The sequence below is a fragment of the Microtus pennsylvanicus genome, chromosome 2 (assembly GCF_037038515.1).
Source record: "Microtus pennsylvanicus isolate mMicPen1 chromosome 2, mMicPen1.hap1, whole genome shotgun sequence".
Lineage (NCBI taxonomy): Eukaryota > Metazoa > Chordata > Mammalia > Rodentia > Cricetidae > Microtus > Microtus pennsylvanicus.
Window position 1 is genome coordinate 66,242,213 of NC_134580.1, and position 14,529 is coordinate 66,256,741.

A 14,529-nucleotide genomic window follows, 5' to 3' on the forward strand; every position below is an offset into this window, starting at 1 on the left:
CTGACCTGTGGGAAGCCCAAGGACCGCCCACCTCTATCCAGGTCTCCTAAGGTGAGCATCCAAACTGCCTAGGCTCCCCCAAAGCCAGTACGTGCAGTAGGATCAAAAACCCACTGCGATTGTTCTTGAGTTCTCAGTATTCCTCATTGTCCTCTATGTTGAGACAAGGTTTCACACTGATCCTGTTGCTTACCAATTCAGTCAGACTGACTTGTGAGCTCCTGTCTCCATCCCTACATTTGCTAATCAAATTCATCACCACACCCAACTTTTACCAAACCTATGTCTTCATATACTTTACTGATAAAGCACTCTACTAACTGAGTTTTCTACCTAGTCCCAGGCCTCTGTTCATATCATTTCCCTCTATATTTTAAAGCTACTTTTAAAATTTTTATGTATATGAGTGTTTTTCCTGCATATTACATGTGCTCCTGGTAGCTAAAGCAGTCAGAAGGCACCTCATCTCCTGCAACTGGAGGTACAGATGGTTGTGAGTCACCATATGGGTGCTGAGTGAACACAGGTCCTCTGTAAGAGTAGCCAGTACTCTTAGCTGCTGAGCTATTATCTCCATGCCTCTCTATCATTTCCCTTTCAAATATGAGACTAACATACACATTCTCTGTTGTTACCATTATTAGACTTATCTCCTCCTCCTGTTGAAATTTTAGATGCACACAAATATAAATTTCTAGCAGAGACAGTACTAAGTAAGGGATCCTCAGCTGAGGTGATTTGAGTGGTCAACACTGACGCTGACATTTTGGGAAACCGCAATGGTCCTTCTCCTTCAAGCCCTATGTGAGTCTGGATACCTCACACTCCAGCCGAGGCTAACATTTTATGAACCAAATGTGGCTCACAGGAAATGTCAGGAAGGCAAAAGGGGTATGTGAGTGAACGGGTGTTTGTGAGGGTATTCTGCGAGTGGATATGCTTGTGATTTTAAGCAACACACACACACTATGCACTCTGCTCTGCTGTCAGAACTGTCCCTGACCACATCAAGAAAAACAGACGCATGTTGACTTTAATAGGTGCTTTGGCAGAGACAGGCTATTACGACAGAAGCCTGGGAAGTTTGAGCTCTGCATGTTTTTTCAGCTTTCACCCACCACTTTGAACTGGGAGGAGACTGGGTTGAATGGGAAAATGCTCAACACCAGGAAAATCAACACCACACAAGCTTCTGCGGTCTGATGATTCTAAAAGAAGGAATATACCCAGCAACAAGTGGCTCTCTCCCTTCTTGGTTGGTCAAGGGCCACTGCTGCCCAGCTTGTGAAAACAAAGCCTGAGCTGACCCACCATGCTTCAGGACAATTTTGTGGCTGTTTTTCCTGCTTACAGTAGCAGTATGAACCCTGAACAGAATCTCCACTGACAAAAGAACAAAGAAAACAAAACTATTCTAACCAAACCTTCTGGGAAATTTGGGAGCTGGGTGGGGGTGGGGTGGGGGAGACGGACACACACACACACACACACACACACACACACACACACACACACACACACACACACACGACGGATACCAGACAACTAATCCTACAAGTATTAGTATGTTGCTGCCACCTACTGTTCCATTCCCATCAGTGTGGAATGGGTACTTTGAAGGATTTAGTGAGTCATCCAAGAAGTGCTATTTTTCATTTTGGAAAAACACTATATCTCAGCAGGACATTGTACTGTTATCTGTTCTTTGTAGAAATATGGTGGGCCCATTAGAAATTAAAGCCATATGCTCCATTATTTAAAAAAATAATCCATCCCAGGCATCCTATTATTGCTGGCCATAGGAATTTGTTATATATAATTTACATTCTTTCCCATACTTACTGTTTTTCAGATGGGAAGGGTTAGATCTTTATGGCCTCTCCAGATTGTAAATCACATTCCTGCAGGCAGAAGGAGCTAGTATCAGGAACAAATTGCCTTGGAGGTTGACAGCATACACCAACCCTCCAGAAAAAGGATTCTAATGGAGAGGCAGAACCCTGTGTCTAGGGATGGCATCTTAGCTCGCTTCAGGTTATAGGTACAAAGGGACGGAAAAGTTGTGGACAGACCCTAATTGCCAGTACCAGTCATTTCCCTTGTGGCCAACATATGGAGAGTGGATTGGAAGATTGGTCACCTCAAATGAAGGCAACCACAGAGGCCCTGAGATCTGAAAGGAGGAGGGATACATAAAGAGTGTGATTCTCCAAAGATCTGACTGTCCACCAAATCTGTGAGCTGATGACGCTGTATAGGAGGGCCGTGGGTAGAGTCCTAAAGGCTCAGTCAGGTGATGGGGAAACAGGACAGAAACATAAGTCGTATGTCCAGACATCTGGAAGAAGAGTCTTGGGGCCCTGAACTGACTGAGAGCTCCTTCTTGGCCCACTGTCTGGGGCAAGTGCTCAACTGCTCCATGCCGTCTCACCGTAGAAAACAGGCAGATACCACTGAACTGACAGGACTCACAGAACACGCCTACATGTGAAGATCTGGGACAGCCTTTCCTCGGAATTGGGCTATTACTCAGGCACCTGGCAAGTGAAGCAAGCCCTGTGTTATAGAGGCTGCTGGGAAGATGGGGGTTCTAAGAGCCACATCCAGAGTTATTTCAGAGGTTCCTAGTGCCTTTGTCTTAAAGACCTGTTCTCTGTGGTGCTACAAAACTTCTCCTGCAGCTGATCTAGGTATTTTGGCCAAATTACAGGCAGGACGACAGAATGCTTCCATACTAGAAATGTGTACTGTACCCAGCTTGGCCCACTGCCTCTAACAAAGGGCGTTGGTCTCACCAATCTGATTGCTCTATGCCACAGGCCGATGAGGTTTTCTTTCTAGACAGGTACTATTGGGAAATACTAAGTTCTCTAGTTTGCCTTCTCTTAGAGTAGAAATACCTAGATCAGCTGCAGGAGCCCCACAGAGAACAAGTCTTCAAGACAAAGGCACTAGTATATTGTGTGTGCTATACATACAGCAATGTAATATTTTTGATTCTTTTGTTTGAGATTTTAAGAAATCGTGTTCTTTTAAAGACACACAAACCTCATTTCTTGTGATTTGTGAAGTCACAGAGACTCCTTTATTTAGCATGCAGGAAAGGGAGGGGGCTCTCTACCCTGGAACAGGAGTGTCTGACTACTAGGAGAGGGAGGGTGTAGCTATCTAGTAGAAAACCTTCCTATTGTCCCAGCATGCTACGTGAGTCCACAATATGCAGACCCTAATAATTTCAATAACATCATAACATTCCAGTACCAAAGAAAATGCAGTAATTAACACATGGTCATATTACAATATCTAAGCATGAGTCCAGATAGGTAGAGACCCCCAAGCTAGTTGACTCTGCTGGACAGCAATGCTCTTTAGCAAATTCCATTTTCTTCATGATGCTCCTGTCCTTATTAGGCTCTCGGGGGAAGGGAAGTGCTAAGACCTTCTCTGCCTTAAGAGAGCAATCACGCTGAGGCCCTGGAAGTCTTTGCTAGGACTGGGAGCAGGAGGCTGGCTCGACACCCACTTTTCTAGCTAGTAAGGGACACTGAACATAAAGACCAGCTTTCAACATGAATACTGAGATACCAGATTACAAAGAGTTGAAAGCTAAGCTGAGCCACATGATGTCTTGATAGGACCTGGACCATAGCAAACCTTTGAATAGTGTGAAAATGTGGCAAAATATGCCACCTCAGACAGCAGGAAGCTTTAAATTTCTACCAAGCTGGGTGAGGTGGTACCTGCCTATAATCACAGCACTCAGGAGGCTGGCATTGGAAGACTTCTGTGAATTCATGGCCAGCTTGGCTATATACAAAACTCGTGGGTTTTCTTTCCAATATAGCCAACCCATTGCAAGAAAAGTAACAGCAGGATAGACAAAGTCACCACTGAAATTTTTAAAGTAGACCAAAGGCATTTTTAGTGGACATCACAGACAAGAAAGATCTTTTACAATTCAGCATGCCTACAAACTAAACAAGACAAGTCCAGATTTTTTCTTCTTCTATTGCAGATAATAGTTCCTTTCAATTATTTAGGAAAAGACTATAGGCCATCTGGACAGGAGGGGAGGCAAAAGAGAGCAATGGGTAATATGATCAAAATACATTGTATACACATATGAAAATGTCATAATGAAACCAAGTATTTTGTACAATCAATATATGCTAACGAATTATGTTCACAGAAGGGCAAAATTAAAAATCCATTTTATTTATTGCATCAAATTCCAAGTCTAACAAAAAAAATATTGCAGCCTTTACCTGTGATCATCTTACCATAAGGTTTAGAATAAAAGTTACAAAAATCTAGTAATTAGGACGCGCAGTAAGATTGCGGCCCGTCAGTACCAGTCATTCCAATACTGACTGCAAAGAATCAGATCTCAAATGTAATCATAGAAACATGCATATGCATAAAGAAAAGAAGTGTTCCACTGGATGATGGGATGCAGGAGCCAGAGGTCTTTTTCCATCACAGAAATAAGAAATATGTAGGCACAAGAGTCTACCTGTGGACTTTCTCAATGCTTAAGTCACACTCACCTGGTAAACACTGTGGTCAGCCCAGTAGTCCTATGAGAGCCACTGAGCACAGCCAATGGATGTGAACACAGTGTTCAGAGGCTTGACTGCAGTGTGCTCCCGAAGGCCCCACTTATTTCCTATCTAGCAGTAAGGCTTCTCTCTGCCCAGCTTCCCTACTAGTCACTCTCGGTGAGGACCTCGAAGTGTACAGTTTACCCCATATATTCTAGAAATCCAATTCCAAATGCAGGCCTTAACAGAGCAGGTAACATTTCTCAAAATGCTCTGAGGCAAGTGCCTTCTGAGTGGGGACCAGGAAGGCAGGACTGATGTAACCAATTTTATTTTCTTGGGTGAGAACTTGAAGTCCAAGTTTACCACAGAGGCAACCCTAGAGAAGACTGTCATTTACCAGATGTTGGGTATCTTCGAAATGCTCAACAGGGCAGTAATATATCTGAGGATGGGTCAAGGCTTCTTTATGAGCGGTGAAAGGAACAAGAGGGAAGGAAGAGAAGTCTGTAGGGATCAAGGATGATAAAAATGAAAGAGGATCTGTCACTCAGTACAATGTTAATTAGGGTGAAAGACACAAAAATTTCCTCAACAGTGGTATCTTTAAAGACAGCAATCTGCCAAGCGGGTCATGAGGTGACGTAACAGTTACCACTCCCTGAAAGATGCCTCTGGAACATGTATTCTACTTTCATCAACCTGGGATCAATTTCCAGAGATGGGTGGAAATGTAGGCTAGGACCAGTGGTATGGTGTAGACAAGTAACAGTAACACAGTCATAGAAAGCGTTGGTTTGGTCAATACAGCAGCTAAGAGCACTTGCTCAAAGAGGAAAAAGAAACTTTGGACTCAATGTGCTTTCCTAGCTGTTTCCTACAAAACCAGAGAGGAAACACTGCCTCATATGTACTTTGGTTCTTGTGCATACCACAGCAATGTCAAATTCACCACCAACTAACTCCAGAGGCACTTGACTGTCTGGTTGTAAAAAAAGGGCATGTTCCCCTTTGGAGAAGCTAAGCCAACTACTAGATGAGTCCTACAATACCAGACCAAACTCTCCTGGAAAATGGACTTGGAAACTCAGATACAAATTTTTGGACTCATCAAAACTGCACAGAAACAAAACAAACTCACCTATTTGCAAAGCAAAGTAATGTTTTAAAGTCACCATGTTTACAAAAGTTTGTTAAACGAAATGCAAGAAAGCCAAAGCTCAGCAACAGAGCTTTTGTCTGGCACACAGGAGGCCCTGGGATCAATTCCAGAACTGTGAAAACAAGGGATGGGGAATGACAGGTAGTATATGCAGCATGCAATGCTTTGTCCCACTTTAAACACATTCATGGGACGCGGTGAGGAAGCTGAGAGTTATGGCCTGCCCTGGACTCCCAGTGTGGACCAGTTGCTGCTGATGCTCTTCTCAGGACATGTTTGGCTGAAGAGGTAAATCTGTGGGTAACTCTAAATCAAGTGGTCACCCAGAGCACTGACTGTGACCCTGCCTGTTCATGATTCATTTAACCCTCTCATCAGGGAATTCTTTTTTAGAAGAAGGAAACTCTCCTGGAAAATGGACTTGGAAACCCTTATAGATTCTATTACATGCCATAGAATCAGTAAGACAGATACAAATTTTTGGACCTGCTCCTCTAGCAGGTTCGCTTTTGTACACTTCGGCTGGACAAACAGTGTTTGGAATGGAACAGAACAGGTTCCAATCCGAAGCTCAGGTTCCAGTGCAAATAGTCTGCCTAACTTTTATAGTTCAAAATTTTCCTTTAAGAGGGGCAAAGACAAAAAAATCATTGTGCTCCAGGAAATAAGGGAAAGGGCTAGCAAGTCTGTATCTGTGCAGGCCACTTGTTGGAGAAAGAAAATCCAACTTAATAAGCATGACCATAGTGACAGACAATGGCTACACTGTGGATCACTCTGGAACATTCAGACTAGGACATATACTTATAAGCCCTTTTAAAATATTGTTTCTTTTTCTTTTCAACCTATAAAACACACACATATTTATTAACCCAAAGTCAACTGTAAAATATGAGGTTGCTTATAAACAGTTCAAAGATCAAAAAGGTATGAAATGTTAAAAGAAATGCCATTTTAACAGACAGATATTTGAGAAGTTTTTCATGTGAATTGATTTATTTAAAACAAGGATCCAGGGTGGGAGAATGTTCTAGGAGAGCATGGCACAGATGAAAGTTAATACTCACTAGCACCTCACATGAGACAGAAAGACAAAGTAGGCAACACACCACAGAAGGAACACCAAGCACATGGGAAAGGCACCTGGCAGGAGAGGAGCCACAATGCCCCAGCTCCTGCAGCAGGGTCGCTTTTGTACACTCGGGCTGGACAAACAGTATTTGGAATGGAACAGAACAGGTTCCAATCCGAAGCTCAGGCTCCAGTGCAAGCAGTCAGCCTCCTTCAAACTTAGACTGCTGGTCATCTGCCATGTGGCTAGGGACTGAGTTTGCTAAGTAGGGACACAAAAGCTCCCCCCACCCTTTCTCTAGAAGGAACCCCAATTTCAGCAGTGGATTCTGGAAGCTTTTAAATATTCTAACTTGAAACATGAAATAAAAGATAAAAAAAAGCAAAGTGAACTTAATAAGTCAAATGGAAAGGCAGATTCATAAAAATAAAACCCAGTGAGCAGTTCATTAACCAGTTGGTTAAGTCAGCATCTGAACGAAGTTATTTATACAGCGTCCACAAGACACATGAGCATGGAGCCATTGCTGGCAACCAGGAGCAAACAGCTCTCCTGTGCTCCCAGCACACTGTATAGAGATCAGCAACCACATGGCATGTGCTGAAGTTAGAAGACACCTCCTGTAGCCAAAATACCCCAAGCCATGGCCAATCTAACATGTGTTCAGGGCAATGGGAGACAAGACTTACACTCTCAAATCACGATCCCCAAAGTCCCTTCTGTTCCTTCTGTAAGTTCTGTACATTTTGATCTCCACATAGGAAGGTCTGAGTGTGTTTTGTTGCCCTCTCATGTCTAGGCACTCTCTGGAACATCTGAGATTAACTAGGTTCCTTCATTTCTTTCCAACTCCATTGGTGACTTTGGACTTGGAATGCCGGTTCCTTCTTCTGGAAGAATGGCTTTCATTGTTGCTTGAATGCTTGGGTGGGCTGTCTTCAGAACCTGTCCAAAGGAAGCCAACACACCATCACTAGGGACTTCTGCGTTTTGCTGCTGGTTCCTGAGATCTGTGGTTCTCCCTTTCTAGCTTTCCCTAGCCTGTTGTCTAGAAGCCAGCTCTTACCCAACACTTGCTCTCCCTCTAGTGGCCTCATCAGTAAATTAACTGCCTCCCCTCCCCCCCCCCACCCCCCCCAGACCTGGGTCCTGAGGAATTTTTATTCTGGCAGTATGTAAAATAGACTGGACACAGCACAGTCATGAGGACCAGAATTGAGAGTACAAATGAAAGCCCAAACAGGGACAATTATAAAAGTTCAGCAACATCAGTATTCATCTTATGCTTACAACAACAGTACAGATTCCCCCAAGTTGTACACATTGAATTGTTAAATAGGCTTTGTAAGCTCTCAGTCGGAAAAGATTCTTGACTTCCTTAAATTAAAATTATTAGCAGAGATATCAACATCTTTACAAGTCAGGTACCTGCTGCTTGTGAGTGACAGCCTGAGGTGACACTGTAACACGGAGTTGACTCTTTCCTCCGATAGAGCCTGTGGCCAGTCCCTACACCAGTGGCTAAGTCTAACTGCCCTTTGCCCTCTCCACCAGAGTTATGGTTTAGTTCCATGAGAAATATTTACCAAAGACTTACTCCATTCCCCAAAGGCCCAGAGTCCTGTCTGCATTTGTCACACTACAAACTTTTCTGAATCTGAACTGTTTTTCTTTTCTTTCTTTTTTCTTTTTAAAAGCCGTTCTTCATAAGCAGAATATCTTCCACTCATGAATTCTTTCTACTGGAGAAACAGACGTGCCCAGGGCTGATGTGTAATTGGATGGAACCAGATAAGGTCAGTCTGAAAGGCCCCCTCTCAGGGGCACATAGCCCTCTCTAAGCATTTTCACTTATTTTGAAAGCTGAGAGAGAGAGAGAGAGAGAGAGAGAGAGAGAGAGAGAGAGAGAGAGCGAGCGAGCTCCCATTATGGAGCTTGAAGTCGCCTGCCTTCCTGCCTGAGGAAAGCAGAACCCAATGTGGAAACTCATCTCACAAAGCAACCATCTGGACAGAGTCTGTGAAAACTGTGTTTCTTAGTAAATGGCAGGTGAGATTTGATAAGTAGATTTGAGACTTCTCACTGAAGTTCAGGAGATGAATACTGACCCCAAATCTCCACAGTAAGTCTGAGGGTATAGATGACTCAACAATGCTTTAAACAATGGGCAAGACAGTTGTTACCTTTTGAGCCTTTCCCATGATGCCAGGAGATCTCCGGACTGTAAGTACCATCTTCACACTCTGAGTAGGTCTAGAGAGAGACACAGGTTTAGTGAGTAAACTTTAGGTCAGTCCTGAGAGGAATGGCAGGATGAAAAAAAGTGAACCCTGGCTGACTGTGACAAAGATTCATCCTGTACTTCTCAGCTAGAAACCCACACAGAAGCAACCTTCTAGAGAGCATGAGCTCCGAGGCTGCGATACAGCACGGGCAAGGCCCTGGGTTTGAGCATGATAACACATACATACACAGATATCCAAGCTCAAAGTTATGAATAAAGAATGACTTTATCTTTATTTAAACAAAGAGAGAGCTGGAAAGATAGCTAAGTCAGGAAAGTGTTTTCTGTAAAAGTCTGACAACTAAGTTCAGTCTCTAGAACACAAATTAAAAAGCCTGGCAGAGTGTTTCATGCTTATTATAACTAGTGAAAGGGACTAAAAAAAGTGGACAAGTGCACAGAGAAAAATGACATCTGATGATGTCTGACGTTAGCCTGTGGCCTCCACAAAACATCTCCCCCACCCACATCCTCCTGGACACATAAATAAACCCACACACCAACAACCAACCAACACACGCACCCCACATACAATAATCCCCAGGACTACTCTAGTGTTAAAACTTACTCAAATCATTCTCTACTTTAACTGTAAGGGGCAGGCAGTGCAGGTGGGGAGCCTGGACTGGGACATATAAAAAGGCCTGAAGCGGCAAAAGAGCCAGAATATAAGACAACCTCGAGAACGGGTTCAGGGGTTTCTCATTTCTACATTTGTTTTAGCTAATTTTTAAAATTTGATTTAAATAACTAAGATTTAAACACCTTGCAATAGGAGGATAAAAAAAATACTGAACAGCCAGGGCAGCTACAAGCAAGCACAGCTGTGTAGCAAGGCCACATTCTGACATGTTAAGTTTCTATATGGCAGAACTGACATCAGTCCCTGAGGCTGCTATGCTATTTATTTCCTCCTGAGTGTCTGGGCCACCCGCTGGGTCTTTTAAATGAAGTCAAGTCTTTTTCCTCCTCTACCTTTTCCCGGTGGCCATAGTGCTCTGCATACCAAACCATGCCGTACAGACACAGGAACGTGGTGAAGGCCTGGAAGAGAGAAAAACGCAATGCCCCTTTATAAATAACAGTGCACATACTTCACTTCCCAGAAATTGGGTTTCTGGAAGAATCCAGAAGATAGCTCAGTGCCTTTCTGCCGTCTGTCTTCAGGTCAAGACTTCAAAATGGTTGGGTGTGGCAGAGATGAGGCTGAGAAGAACATGAACGGGCTTGGTGGCCTGGGGTGGGGCAGGCCGTATCTACTCCATTTGTAAGACGGGCTATGGTGAGACCAGACATGGGGTTCTACCCAGCGAGTCCAGAAACTCAGCTTAAGAAAGAAAACTTCTGGCTGGAAAAGCCTCATTCAGCCTCATCATAACAAGGCCTAGGAAGGCGTCCCTACTGACCGAGCAAGAGCAACAACGCTGCACTTACAGCCCTGGCTTTTGGGTGCCAGTTTCCTCGCTCTGACTCCTGTTGCTTTTGCTTTTGTAGATAGGAAAACAAAGAGACTGCAAATACTTTGAAAGAGCCTGAGTGAGATGAGTGGCTACCCAGAAGCCAGGCATCTCTACCTCAACCTTGACTGTTCACCAAGCCAGTGCTACACCTTAAATAAAACGCCAGTGAAAGAACGAAAGCACAGATAATTAGCCCTCTGCATGCAGAGTTTCCCATCCTCGGAGTCAACAAACTGGTTCAAAAATATTTTGAGAAAAGAAAATGTATTTGTACCAAACATAAACGTTTTTAAATACTCATCATCATTCCCTAAAAAACAAGTTATACAGCATTTATGTTTTATCTACGTATGATTTAAATGCTATAGGAGGACATGCATACACTTTGCAAACATTCAGAATGTAGGAATTAATAGCTACTGGATTTGTGTATCCCAAGGGTGAGGGCATGGAACCCATCTCTCACGGATATTGAGAATCCAAATTTTCAAAATGTGTCAAAAAAAACTAAGTTTAGGAAAAGTCATTGGCTGCCCAGACTGAGTAGCAAAGGGCAAAGGGAACAAGAGGGTCAGCAGAAAATGGGTATGAGGGGGACAAGGAGGGACCAGAAAGAGTAAGTGCAGAAAACAAAAGCAACCAAACAAAAAACAGCCTGCTCTCCAGAACACTTATACTCAGCCATTCCTAATGCCCAGAGAGCTCAAACTATTTCCTATGGACACTCGGGTATGTTGTTAGCTATCACCTCATCTCAACCAAGGGGACAGGTCTGAAATCATGGCAGGACCTTCTCTTCCTAGGAGAATAATTTTAGTTATTTCTGAGAATCAGAGCTTTAGATCTTGAAGGGCACTTCAGAGAGTCTTAATCTTCCCACATTAACAAAAAGGAAAAAAAAGCCCAGAGAGGTGAATGCCTTCCAGGGACTCTGGTGATGTGGGGAAAAGCTGGAGTCAGAACATGGGTTTCTTGATAGACCAAGTCCAAGTTTTAAAGATATAATTGATCTAATAAGATACTGTTTTTATGTTTTACATCTTTCTACTGAGATCCCTCCATAGATCGCCTCCATCCTCTGAGGAAACAAGGCATCAGAGAGTATCAGAAGCCAGCCTCACCCACCCTGAAAAGACACAGAATGGTAGGTGAAAAGCAGACAAGCAAGAGCAGCAGAATTGTAACCCTATCCCCTACCGACTGGAGCCTAAGTTCTAGCCCATTCCTTCATGCCGCAACATTTGCTAAGTCTCTGAAGTCAGTATTCTCCTACAAACCCAAAAGAAAGGCACCTCGGTGCTTCAGCTGGCTATGCGAGGCATGGTGACTGACAGCACAGAACCCAGGCCACATGCAAACTAGCAGATCTCTACATGACGAGTTTTAAAGAGAAGTTCACATTCCCTCACAACAAAAACTATGCCCTGAATACTGCAGTTATAAAATGTAAACGACTTCTAACCTCCAACATATTCTAATACTTGTCCAAATTTTCTAACATATACCAACATTAAATTTGCCATTTCTCATGGAAGGGAAAAAATAGCAACAAGCAGAAATGTACAACCACATGTGAACCTCCATTGTGTTAGGATTTTTTTTTTTAAGGGCACAACAGGATGTCCCAAGCTTCACACTGGGAGAGGGAGTTTAGGCAATTCTTCCCAAAGAACTGGCTGTAGAATGATCCTGGGAGGAGGACTGCAACACCTCCACTGGCCTGCTATTGCACATTCTGACCACCAGAGGGCAGGTGTGCAAGCTCTTGAATTTCTTATCTCCAAGCTTGTGCCTTCAGGCTGTAGCTGGGGCTTTCTCCAACCAGAAACAGCAGACAGAGCTGGTTCTGCAGAAGGACCAGGCAAAACCAGACAAGTGGCAAAGGAAAAGTGCCATTTTCATGGTCATCACACAGAGGGCCTAATGGGGTTGCCAAATCTACCACTTCACCTAGTACAAGAGGCCTATAGTCTACTTGGTTCAGGACACAAAAGCTTATAATTTATGGGTTTGCCTACCTGTAGAAATGTAGGCAAGTACCCTCTTAAAATGTCAAGATCCGGATTTAAAATAGTAATTGCATAGATTTTGTTTAAAGAGGGATGAGGGAGAATAGAAAACTGTGAGTCTGTGCCCATGGATGCAGCATTAGTGAGCATGCAGAATCCATCTTGGCTTTACAATATGGTAATGAACATTAAAATATATGATGATTATTCAACAGCTTCATTAGCCAGCACATGAGTTGCTGGCTTCCACATTAATCTCAAAATCTGTGTGTGGTGCCTTGCCAAGCAGAGGAAAGAATTAGGGCCTTTGTTTCTTGAGTACTATGGTAGCCACAGTGTAACCTACTGCTCTCTTATTGAATAACAATTGTCTCACTTCTGAGAGAAAGAAGTAAAGGCCTTGGTATTTGCGGAACTACAGCTCCCAGCATTCTCCTGGACTATGGACATATTCCCAGAAGCCTTTGAATTCCCCGTTAAAAAGCGAGGGCCGCCAGGAGCCCCCTCTCTTTCTCTTCTTCCCCGCCTCCCCTGTTGTGTTTGCACACCTTTTACCTGCCTGTTACTCCTCCCCCATTAAAGGTGCACCCACGTGGGACCGCCGAGTGTCTGTGTCTTCTTCCTCGCATAATGTCTTTACCCTCTAACCCGCAGACAAGAAAGCCAGCCAGAAATTAAGAACAACAGGTATGAAAAGTCTTGGAATCTTATTTCCATTTTTTTTTTTGGTTGTGAAACATGCAAGGCAGTGGAACTTGCTATGTTTTGGGTCTTGAATGTCCCTAGAGGTCCATGTTAGCCTTGGCTCACAGCTTGTTGAAACTGGGAAGTGGTAGAAACCTCTAAATGGCAGAGCACAGGAGGTCTTAGGTCACAGAGGGCTACTCTTAAAGGTGCTGATGAATCTCTCCTTCACATTCTTCAAAACTCTATCATGCATATGGATTAGGTTTCATATTTCTCTTGCTACCATGCTCTATTGCAACCTCCTTGGTAAAGAAGGGGCAGACGATTGGAGAACTGACTCCCTTATTTGAGATCTCAGAAGGGCACTGGCTTCAGAGGATACTCAGCAAATGTGGCTGACAAAGGAATAGGCCAGAGCCCTTTCTTACACATCTGGCTATGAGGCCAGATTTCTTTTTTCTTTGTTCTTACTGTGCTTACACCATGGGGATAAATGACGTAGATAGAAGCCCCCAAAAGACTAATAAACCTTTCTCTTTGAACTGATCTCAGATATTTGTTACAGGAATGGAAGCTGACTAGCTTATTGGTTGCTTTTCAAGCTGAATCCTCTTATTGCCTGCCATACTTGATCTTGTCAATCAGGGACTCTGCCTGTCTTCAGAGTCTCACTGTCATCTTATGGCTGTCATATAAGCTCTACTTGGCCTCTTAACTCCACCTGCTCCATGGAATCCCATCTTTAGGCAGCATCTCAAGTTCCTGTAGAGTGTCTTCTAACTCTTCCTATAATCTCATGGTGTCTCCTAGTCCTACATAGGTACAGCTTGGCTCAGCCCACCCCTGAGCAAGCCTTTTCCAATGTTACTGAGCAGATGAAAATTTCAGTGAGGCAGACAATGAGATAAGATACTTTCATCTGTAAATTTCACCTCAACTCAGAACTGTTGTTATAGGCTGCTCTCATGTGCCCTGGCCTGTTACTACCCAATCCAGAAACCCCAGGGGTAATTGATGGAGGAAGGTCATTGGTTAAAAAAATAAAGAAACTGCTTGGCTGGCCCTCATAGGTTAAAACAAAGGTGGGAGGAGTAAACAGAACAGAATGTTGGGAGGAAGAGGAAGTGAGCTCAGACTCCACAGCTCTCCTCTCAGGGGCAGACGCCCCAGAGAGACGCCATGATCCCGGCTCCTGGACAGACACACGTGATGAAGCTCTGACCCAGGATGGACGTAGGCTAGAATCTTCCCGGTAAGCGCACCTAGCTGTGCTACATAGAATATTAGAAATGGGCTAGTCCAGGTGCGAGAGTT

General features: G+C 43.7%; 1 protein-coding gene across 2 annotated transcripts in view; it reads right to left on the minus strand.

Annotated features, from left to right (window-relative positions):
• Positions 1-3,896: 3,896 nt before the first annotated feature.
• Positions 3,897-14,529, minus strand: part of Ptdss1 (phosphatidylserine synthase 1) — a 53,682-nt gene continuing 43,049 nt past the window's right edge. For both annotated transcript variants that reach the window (XM_075961237.1, XM_075961238.1), the window contains exons 11-13: positions 10,035-10,103; positions 8,959-9,028; positions 3,897-7,720 (exon numbers count right to left, since the gene is read on the minus strand). In XM_075961237.1, the coding sequence (XP_075817352.1) occupies positions 7,611-7,720; positions 8,959-9,028; positions 10,035-10,103 (249 nt within the window). In that variant the 3' untranslated portion in view covers positions 3,897-7,610. The remainder of the gene's footprint in view (positions 7,721-8,958; positions 9,029-10,034; positions 10,104-14,529) is intronic.